This window comes from Cucurbita maxima, unplaced genomic scaffold (assembly GCF_002738345.1).
Source record: "Cucurbita maxima cultivar Rimu unplaced genomic scaffold, Cmax_1.0 Cma_Scf00027, whole genome shotgun sequence".
Classification (NCBI taxonomy): Eukaryota; Viridiplantae; Streptophyta; class Magnoliopsida; order Cucurbitales; family Cucurbitaceae; genus Cucurbita; species Cucurbita maxima.
The window spans coordinates 471,186-482,289 of record NW_019272043.1 but is presented as its reverse complement, the minus strand read 5'-3'; the positions used below and the strand labels follow the sequence as shown (position 1 = coordinate 482,289).

Below are 11,104 nucleotides of genomic sequence, written 5' to 3'. Positions count from 1 at the left end.
AATAATAACATTAAAATTACAAAAAAAAAAAATAAAATAAAAGCATGTTTACTCACAATCTTACATTCGATTATATACTTCTTATAATATACTTCAAAATATAAATTTTTAATTAATTTAATTGTAGTTTGATTTTCTGACGTGTCATTACTCAATTACTCAATTTTATGGGTTTAAATTCTCTATTTTAAATAATTATCTATTTTTAGTTATTATTTTAAAAATTAGAGATAATTTATTTTTTAAATAAAAATTTTATAATTCTAAAAGAAATTATAATTCTTTTTTATTAAAAAAATTATTGAATATTAACCACTCAAGAATTAGCTATAATTAGAAATAATATTTACATAAAAAGATAATATTTTCATCTTAATTCATTAAATTCAAACTTTACAAAAAAAAATTAATTTGCAAAAGATGATAACGATTAGACATTTGTGTTTTTTATTTATTTATTTAAAAGCAAAAAGCTTATAATATTATAGAAGCACTAGATTTTTTTTTACTATTTGTTGCATATGTTGGAATATATGGAAGGTTTTGCTATTATTGAACTAATTAATAAGATAAGGCCTAAAATTGGAATATGCAAAGTATGGTAAAAGTAAACATGGTAACAATGTAAAAATAGGGTAAAGAATGGGATTTTGAGGAATAAGTAAATTTGGGGAGTAAATATATAATTACCATTTGTTTATTATTTTATATTTTTTAGTGTCTGTTCACACGACACTATAAATTTAAAAATTTAAATTCTCAAAATGATGGTAAACATTTTTTATTAATTAATTTATGTTAAATTATAAAAATAACAAAAAAAAAAATTGGTAAGTTTTCAAATATTTCAATCATTTCTTTATTATGCAAAAACTATTCAAATATATAATAAATATTGAAAATGTGTAATATATAAAAAGAAAAAACTCTCAAGTAAATATTTAAATCTATTAATTTTGTAATTAATAAACTAAAAACAAAGAATTTAAAATGTGATGGTCATACTAATCAAAAACTATAAAAATAACACAATAGCTATCTAATTTTTGTGATTTTCAAATATAGTTAATAAAAAATAGATTTAAAAAATAACTTTTGTAAATATAGTAGGATAATTACCAAAGATGGGGTGATTGCAAATAAAACTAGGGAGGGAAGGGTAATAAAATATTGGTACAAAATTTAAATTTTAAAGTTAAATTTAAATATATCCATAAACTTTTAAAAAATTTAATATAATATTCTTAAATTTAAAAAATTTTCAATAATATTTTTTCATTAATTTTGGATATTAATAGATTATTTAAAAAAAAAAAATCTTAGACAGTTTTTATCAATACCCCTAAATATCTTGCATTAAATACTTTTAATTTTTTTTTAAAAAAAATTGAGAATATCTTTTATTTTTTTTAATATCAAAATACTCTTATACTTTAAAAATTAAAATAAAAAATACCATATTTCAAAAATACTAAAAAAAAACTTTCAAAGTAACATTAAAAAATTTCAAGATAATTTATAAAGTATCGCATAAATGATTTTCGTGACGGTAATAATTTTTTTGAATATTATTTATAAAGATAGAGGGTAATAATGTTTATTTAAAAATTTTATGTAGTGTATATATATATATATATACATATTAAGTTTACTAATAATTAAAATATTTTTTATAAAAAAATATAACATTATTAATATAAAATGGTTTGGTAAATTTGGTTAAATCTGCCGTAATTAGTTTAAATCTTATTTATCTTATCTTAATTCAATATATTTTTTTAATTACAATCCTATTATTTCACACGTATATAAATTTGTTTTTAATTATTTATAAAGGTTGAATTTTAATTTAGTTTAATATAATAGTGCTATTTATTATTTTATTTTATGTTTTGGCTATTTAAATTCCAATCCAATTTCAATAAAATCGAGTTTTCATTTCTAATATATTAAGGACATATTCCTAAATTTCAAATACAAATTTTACGGTAGAGAATAATCCGACCCATAAAACAAAGCCCACCAAATGACCCGTAATCCATTAACATCCAACATAAAGCCCATTAAGACAGGCCCAATAACAACCTCTTAATTTCATTCGGATTAAATGGGCTTGAATTACGCTTTCATAGGCCCACCCATTCTCAAAGCTTCAAAGCGAGAAGCCAAACGTTGGATAAGGCCCATTTTGGGTATGTTGTGGATCCTCAACTGAGTTCACCGCCGTATGCGGTGGATATCCAGGACGGCCGCCGCACCACTATGACCGTTGAAAGAGAAGACAAAAATTAGTGGGCTACCAAGAAAAAATCAAATAATTTTCCCAACTAACCTTATTCTAAAATTAAACCCATTTAATAAATATAAAATCCCACGTTATCCTAATGTAAATCATAGATTATGTCATCCTATGGTATTATTTTCTAGATTAATTACTTTAAATTAAGATTAGTAGTACCATTTAATTTAATTAGACCAACACGTTGGGCGAGAAATTCATCACCAACTAAATTAAAATATTCTCCAATTTCCTCCATGTCGTTCTCCTCTTGTCTTCTGCGGTCGCTCTCAAACGACGTGTCGTTTTTTTTTTTTAAATTTAAAAAACAAAGAAAACTCGTTCAATTCAAAGTCGCCTCGTTGTAGAATCTTCTTAGTTCCCACGTGGCACAAGCTACTGTTTCAAAATTCAAACTCGGCGTCTTGTGGTGATGGGCCCGACCCGACCTGGCCCAAAACGACCGTCCTTTTAGTCAACGTCTCGAATTCGGTGGGTCCCACTCCAGTTTCACGCGCCTCGGACCCACTCGCGCTCCCCTAATTTACCAAAAGAGAACTTTTTTGTTGTTTTTCCTTTTAAACTTTATCCGTATTGGAGGGAAGATGGGTCCCACGCATCACTAAATGTTGGCCAATAATTTAACGCCACGTAGCGTTTCCAGTTCATTAGCTTGAGAGCGCGTTGTCACGCTCGTGTGGAGCCGCGTGCCTTGTTTGTACTCAAATTTGATGCGTCTTAAAGCTCCCGACTTCTTCTTCCTCATTTCGACGAACGCGAGTTTGTACACTTTTTTTCTTGTTTCAGTCAGATCTGAGGCGATGGCTTCCGGTACGGCGTCGTATTGGTGTTACCGGTGCAACCGATTCGTTCGTGCTTGGGTTCAAGACACCATCTCTTGTCCTTACTGTGACGGTGGATTTGTTGAAGCAATCGAAACCGCGTCTTCTCTCCCGGCGGCGAATCTCCACCGTCGATTCTCGCCGTCTGCGATTCACACTTTGGATCAAGATCCGTTTCAGTCTCCTCGCTTGAGCACCCGGCGAAGTCGCCGTAGACTTGGGGATCGGTCGACTTTTAACCCTGTTGTTGTTCTTCGTGGTTCTGCTGACGGCGGCGATGAGGGCGGCGGTGGTGGGGAGAATAATAGCTTCGATATTTACTATGACGATGGTGCTGGGTCTGGTCTTCGTCCGGTTCCGGCGACGATGTCGGAGTTTCTGATGGGGACTGGATTTGATCGGTTGTTGGAGCAGTTGGCTCAACTGGAGATCAACGGGTTTGGCAGATCTGAAAATCCGCCGGCTTCGAAAGCAGCGGTGGAATCAATGCCGACGATTGAGATTTTGGAAAGTCACGTGGATTCAGATTCGCACTGTGCAGTTTGTAAAGAGGCGTTTGTAATAGGAACCGAAGCCCGAGAAATGCCCTGTAAGCACATATATCACTCCGATTGCATAATCCCTTGGCTTTCGATGAGAAATTCCTGTCCGGTCTGCCGACACGAACTGCCATCGGAACGCGTATCTCCAGCCGGCGGGGTTTCAGATCGCGTTGTCGACGAAGAGACCGTAGGGTTAACAATCTGGAGACTCCCTGGCGGTGGATTCGCCGTTGGCCGATTCACCGGCGGTAGACTGACCGGCGAGAGAGATCCACCAGCGGTCTACACCGAAATGGACGGTGGATTCAATGCCAACGGAGTTCCGAGAAGGGTCTCGTGGGCTTCGAGAAGAAGCAGGGGAAGGGAAAACCGAGGAATCGGACGAACATTCCGTAACATCTTTTCTTTTTTCGGAAGATTAAGGTCGTCGAATTCATCTTCTTCTTTGGCTTCGAATGAAACGGAATCTGTTAGTAGAAGCCATAGCCGTTCGAGCTCTTCAGTCTTCAGCAGATACTTGCGAAGGCCAAACAGAACTTGGCTGGAGAATCATACTGAAAATGGCCGATGGTGATTCTTCCCAATTCCATAAATACAATTACTCTGCTATGCATTATTCTTTTTGATCTGTTCATTACATTTATTGAACAATATCTTTAGAAATCAAACTAGATTATGTATATACAGCTCTTGATTTGGCAAAACAACGAATGCCTTCTGTTCTGTTTCTGAAACTTGATCATCTTGCTCCCATTAGCTCCCACCTTCACTCCAATATCAATTTCAAACTCCTTTTAGAACTTGCATAACTTTGTTCTTTGAATTCTACCCAGAACCAACAAGCTTCTTCTTAGTTTCTCAGTGATATAGAGGTACTAGATCATCCTGCAGCTTCACTGCTATATCAATTTGAAGTCACTTTAGAGCCAATTCCATATTCTTGGTTCAGGATTCCTCCCAGAAACAATATACTTCTTTATAGTTTCAGAGTGGTCTAATGGTACTACTTCTTGCTACTCCAATTCAATGTCAATTTGAAGCCACTATAGGTTTCAGATTCTATTCAAAAGCTACAAACTTCTTCGTTTGTATCCTTCTTGGATTCATCCAAAAAGGTTCGTACTAGTTGTGAGAACTTTTGCTCACAATGAGCTGATATGATATTGTACGAACTTAATTTGTTGGTTCTTACTCTGCTAAACAAACTACAGGTGATGGAGATGTTGTTTTTATGTATACACTATGAAACTGTGAGACCAAACATTGTTTGGAAAGGAGAACGAAACAAGGGTGTGAAAACCGCAAGACTAGCAGCGATACGTAACGGGCCAAAGTGGACAAATATTTGTTAGCGGTGTGCTTGGGCGGATACAAATGGTATCAAAGCCAAACACCGTGTTGTGTGCCAGCGAGAACACTGAGAAGGGAGTGGATTGTGAGATCTGTGAGATCCCACATTGGTTGCAGAGAGTTGTCTGCTAGTGGTGGGTTAAACGGTTACACTTAGGATCCCTTTTAACATTTATCCAAATGGGTTACACAGACTGAAACTTTCCCTTAGATTCTGAGCTGCTTCTGAGTTGAGAGAAGAAGATTGAACTAATTGTTATGGCAGCTGCTGAAATGGGGAATGGTTCCTTGAAGCTTGAACCAAATATGAGTTGATAATTTAGGGAAGGGATGGAGGTGTTATGGAGCTGGCTGGCAAGCAATAATTGAAGAGATGGGAGAAATTTAGCATGTGGAATTATGAGAGAGGTGGGCAACTGTGTTTTGTTTACTGAACCAAAAGGCAAGGATTGTTTTGGAGATCTTCCCCACCCATTATCTCCATACCCCATCGGATTTTGGCTGTTTTTTTGTTCTTCTTGCTTTGAAAATGGCAGATCTTTACATGCTGTTGCTCTGCTGCAAGTTGGAATATCCTGGTAAGCTCCAGTCTGTTATGAAACCTACATTTACTTTCTCTTTCACAAATTTTCTTCTTTCTTTTTAGGCTAATACAACACATGCCCAATAATCTCGTTCGTTCTCCCTCACGTGTGAACGTGAACTTGAACGAGAAAAATGACCTTCAAGACTAAGTTTGACTTACACAATGATATGATATGATATTGTCCATTTCGAACATAAGTTTGACACTTGGGAATCCCCTTTTTTTCATCTCGATTGGGTTGGTGTTCCTTGTACCCTAGGTACCTTTGTGACAGTGGCTATAATCCTTGCTTCACTTTCCTCGGATTTTGTCATTCTTTTCTTTTCCTCTACTCACAAGATAGCCGTGAATCTACGTTCTGACTGATTTAGCCACTTTCGAATATGTCGTATTCAGCGAATATTCAGTCTTAGTCACTTTTGACCATCTCTTTAAGGCTAACAACTTATTTGTTCGACATTTGAAAATTCTATTGACACGATTAAGTTAAGATAACTTTGATATCATGTTATAGAAATCACGACTCTCCACAATAGTATGATATTGTCTATTTCAAGAATAACAAAATAAGCTCTTATGTCTCCAAAATGTCTCGTAATCATTAAGCACTCCCTATCGCCATGAAAGGGTGTCAGATAGTGATGGTGCCATGAAAGGGTATCAGATAGTGATTGTTTTTTCATGTGTAAAACTTGAGAGCCACGTAAATAAGCCTTTTGGTTTGGTAGCATTCAATTGCCATTGATCTTGTTGTTCTTGGCTCCAAGCCTAGAGTTAGGTTGAATGTCCTTTTCTGTTTATTGGGCTAAACTTGAGATCCTTCTAGGCAGTGTTTGGTTGGCCGGGATTGATTTTAATTCACCAACCGAACGTGAATTGAAACATCCCACGATGGAAAAGCATTAATACTTACACTATTGAGGCTCGGCTCAACTTGAAGATTCTATTGATGAGGCTACATTATGAGCACGACTCTATACCATGTTAGAAATCACGAACCTCTACAATGGTATGATATTATCCACCTTGAACATAAACTGATGGAGATAGTGTTCCTTAACTTATAAACCGATGGTCTTCCTCTTAATTAGCCAACGTGAGACTCCTAACAATCCTCAACATGTTACACTTCTTTACTCTCTAACTTAAGTATTGTAGTGTGTGTAACAAACACAATATCCGCGTACAAGTTTTCTCTATTTTCATGTTTGATAATGTGAGATCCCGCAAAGTAACAGACGCGTTTTAAAACTTGGAGAAAAAAACTAGAAGGAAAAGAACAAGGAGAACAATATATGTTAGCAATGGATTTGGGTCATTACAAATGTTATTAGAGCCAGACACCGAACGGTATGTCAGATTCCTCAAGTCAGACACCAAGAAGAGGTGCTAGTGAGGATGCTATGTCCTTGTTGATGCTCTCGTGTTTGAATACAATACATGTATAATCATTTTTAAAATTGTCAAGCACACAAGTGAGGGAGATTTCGGGTGGATTAGAGATTTAACAGCTTAGGGTTAATTTATAAATCATTACAATGTAAAAAAGTCGCCTGTGATTAGCCAAGAACTTCAGCCTGAAAAATGGCCCAAATGCTTCTGATTTCTATACAATATATGGACATGGAGGGCCATTTTTGTAGCTGTGCTCCACCACCATCTCATCTCCTATCCTCTCCTTGACGCACCATCGAACGAACGACGTCCAACGGAGCCACAAAGTTGACAACCAAAACGTCGTTGGTAACTTCGATCCCGGGAAAGATCCTGCAAAATTATTGTTCTTCGCTGTCATTTTCTGTGTTGATTACTGTGGTAAGATTTTGTTTCATTCCTCCTTCCGAGATCGAGTCGTAAAGCCATGATTCGTCTTGTACAAACAAGAGATTTTGTTTGCACACGAACTAAAATATAGACATGATTTTGAAAGTCTATGAACTCGTTAAGAAATCTCATAAATTACAAACTAAATATCTAACAAAGCTTATGGAAATTGAATCCGTGTCTTCGACATGAAAAGATGATGTCCTAACCATTGGACAAAAGGGAGTTTCGAATCACTGTAGCAAACCCTCCCTTTACTCTGTGGATAGGTCGCATCCCCTTATCCTCTTTCGAGAAAAAAAAAAAAGAAATGATCTTCCTTTGTTTTTCCCATTGGAATTCATTCCGAATTGTAAGTGGTAAAATGTATAGAGTCCGACTATCCCAAATATTTGGCTTCGACCGGGATACTTTGCACTTAAAGACTGATATCATTCTAGAGTCGTATTTTGATTCCCTTACTCATGAGTGATGCGTCTCCTTGATTTCACTATCTCTTTCTTGCTTCCGTTTGCTGAATTTGACATTTGTCTGTCTCTCACATGCAAGCGTTACGTCTTGAGTACAAAAAAAAAGACGAAAAGGGTTGGGTGAGAGATAAGAGATGAAGCTCCTAAATTGAAGGCTTCACTCGCCCGCTCGCTCGCTCGCTCTTACGCTTGTTTACACGAGAGAAAGCTCGCCCGAGAAAATAGGGTGGCAATACCATTGGGGTTATAGAATCTAGGTCGTCTCCAAAAGAGTAGTAGCATAATAAACAACCACCCCAAACCCCACAGAAATGCACTAAACAAGAGAAAAACAAACAATTTTGTTTTGCATCTTTCAAATTATTAGACACAAAAACACAACCCTCTTTAATAAATACATCTTTTCAGATTTTCTTTTCTACATTTAACTATTCAAAATCGTCAGCCACATTAGAACGACATGATATTTATGTCTCTAATAAATGCCTGTTTTCAAGTTTTTTTAATATTCAACTATAGAAAACCGTTAGCCACAATAAAACGACATGCTACAACCTCAATACTCCAACATTTATAGCCTGGATGAGTTTTCGGGTTTTTTCTACACTCAACTATTCAAAATCATCAGCCACATCAGGGCGACATGCTACAACCTCAATACTCCAACATTTATCAGCCTGGACGAGTTTTCGAATTTTTTCTACACTCAACTATTCAAAACCATCAGCCACATCAGAGCGACATGCTACAACCTCAATACTCCAACATTTATAGCCTGGATGAGTTTTCGGGTTTTTTCTACACTCGACATGCTACAACCTCAATACTCCAACATTTATAGCCTGGATGAGTTTTCGGGTTTTTTCTACACTCAACTATTCAAAATCATCAGCCACATCAGGGCGACATGCTACAACCTCAATACTCCAACATTTATCAGCCTGGACGAGTTTTCGAATTTTTTCTACACTCAACTATTCAAAACCATCAGCCACATCAGAGCGACATGCTACAACCTCAATACTCCAACATTTATCAGCCTGGACGAGTTTTCGAATTTTTTCTACACTCAACTATTCAAAACCATCAGCCACATCAGAGCGACATGCTACAACCTCAATACTCCAACATTTATTGATCTCTAATAAATACGGGTTTTCTTTTCTACATTCAAACCCGTCAGCCACATTAGAACAACGTGCTCAAAGAATAATTGGTCGAGTAGGGTTATTGGGTGTGTAATTTTGTAGGAAAAAAGGGGAGGAGGGAAAAAGTGAATCCACCCATTGAAAGAGAATCCCCACTAAAATGTACATTTTTGGCACCTTCCTATCAAAAAACCAGATGGGAAACCAAGTAAATAGATGAACAATAGAACACCATGGCTTAATAACAGATAAATAATTAATTTTTTTTTTTAAGAACTATTCTATCTCTATTATTACAGGGTATTAAGCAAAATTTGGAGCTAGATCGACATTAACCCACAAATCTAATTACATTTTTGAATCGAACAAAAAAAGAAAAAAGAAAAAAAAAGAACAAAATCCAAGATCTTTGGAGACTAAAATGCTTACTTTGTTCATGGATCGCCATGTTTATGCCAACAGACAAGCATTGCGACACATCGGCGCATGATGTAAAATCTGGCCTTTTGTTCTTTAGCCAAGCTGCTGCATTTATGGCCAATGGAGGAGGAGGAGGGGTTTTTTTGGGAGGAGCTGCGGCCGAGATCGGAGGGGGACTTGGTGGAGGAGGCGGCGGCGGAGGGAGTGTGCTTGTGGGATAAGCTTCTAAGCAATGGCAGCTTGGAGGAAGAGGTTCTGGAGAAGAAGGACTTAGAAGAAGAAGAAGAAGAAGAAGAAGATTCCTTTCTGGAAAGCTTCCATTTTTCTTCCATTAATGGCGGAAAATCAAATGGTGGGGTGGTTTTGGTTTCTCAAAATTATACTTCCAAAAATAAATAAATAAATAAATAAAAATTTGTAGTTTTATTTGTCTCAAAAATGGAGATCCACAGCCTCTATGGGTGTAGTGAAGAGTGTGAGGTTGGTAGGGTTCAAACAATTGGACCTCATTCTCATATATATATTTTTATCCTTTTTTAAAAAAAAAAAAAAAAAAAAATCTATTTTACTTTTATTTTTAATTTTTTTAAAAATAGGTTAAACTCGTAATTCACTAATACGAAACACCCAAAATTGGTTTCGTTTTAACTCTAAGGATTAAGTTACATGAATTTCTTTAAGATCGAGCTGATGAGACAAAGAATAAAATGACGAAATTACCCTTGATAAAATGGTAAAATTTTTAAAATAAATAAATTCTTTCAAAATTATTAAATTAAGATATAACAATAATTTAATGTCAAGCAAAATTGTTTAATAAAGATTTTTTTTTTTTTTTTTTGAAGGGGATTTTGTTAAAGATAAATATAATTTTTATTGAAAAAGAAAATAATTATAGAAGTGTTTATTTTATTTTTAATTTTGTAATTAATAATTATTTAGAAAAGGAGATATTTTAAAATTGGAATAATATGTGGGGGAATGGGTAATATTTTAATTAAAAGGAAATTAATATTTAAAACCTTGGAGTGATCGACGTGGGTGTACGATTCTGTATTTAACACACATAAACACAAAATTCACTCACTCTGAGGTAACTGCTGATTCCGCACCGCTGCCCTTCTCTTCTCTTCTTCTCGGAATCTGTGTCCACCTACTTCACTTTCCCTAATTATTTTTTTTTATTACCTAATTTACCCTTTTATTTATTTTTTTTATTTTATTTTATTTATATATAAATTGTGAAAATTGTAAAATAGTAATATTCTATCGAGAAGCGCATGGGTCGTGTTGTTGAGAACCTCACTTAAGGTTCGATGGAGCTACAAAATTGGATGAAATAAGTGTAATGATCGTGTCAAAATCATAAAATTGGAGCTTACCCATAGTATTACATTGCATATTGGGATATGTTGACTTGGTATAATGCTAATTGGGAACTCTCGAAAAGTCGTTTTGACCTAACAAAGAGTTCAAGCATGTTTCATCGAAGTTCTAGTTCGATGTGGAAGTGCACAGGACGTATTGTTGAGAATCTCATTGTGAGATCCCATATCGTTTGGAGAGAGAAACGAGTGTCAGCGAGGACGCTGGGATCCGAAGGGGAATAAAATATTCTTTATAAAGGTGTGGAAACCTCTCTCT

The 11,104-nt window shown here is 35.3% G+C and overlaps 2 protein-coding genes across 4 annotated transcripts; one reads left to right on the top strand and one right to left on the bottom strand.

The window, feature by feature from the left end:
• The first annotated feature begins 3,032 nt into the window (after window positions 1-3,032).
• On the top strand, window positions 3,033-4,423 carry LOC111499706 (E3 ubiquitin-protein ligase RDUF2-like). Its single transcript, XM_023151340.1, has one exon. It carries the CDS (start codon window positions 3,100-3,102, stop codon window positions 4,234-4,236), a length of 1,137 nt encoding a protein of 378 aa, XP_023007108.1. The 5' UTR covers window positions 3,033-3,099; the 3' UTR covers window positions 4,237-4,423.
• A 2,845-nt stretch (window positions 4,424-7,268) lies between these two features.
• Window positions 7,269-9,926, bottom strand: LOC111500008 (vitellogenin-1-like). Of its 3 annotated transcripts, none has more exons than XM_023151780.1 (2): window positions 9,470-9,926; window positions 7,269-7,365 (listed from the first exon to the last, which is right to left on the bottom strand). In XM_023151780.1, exon 1 carries the CDS (start codon window positions 9,790-9,792, stop codon window positions 9,475-9,477), a length of 318 nt encoding a protein of 105 aa, XP_023007548.1. In that variant the 5' UTR covers window positions 9,793-9,926; the 3' UTR covers window positions 7,269-7,365; window positions 9,470-9,474. The 3 variants fall into 3 exon arrangements, with proteins under 3 accessions (XP_023007548.1, XP_023007546.1, XP_023007547.1); XM_023151778.1 differs by lacking the exon at window positions 7,269-7,365 and adding an exon at window positions 7,897-7,979; XM_023151779.1 differs by lacking the exon at window positions 7,269-7,365 and adding an exon at window positions 8,738-9,221.
• Window positions 9,927-11,104: the final 1,178 nt, after the last annotated feature.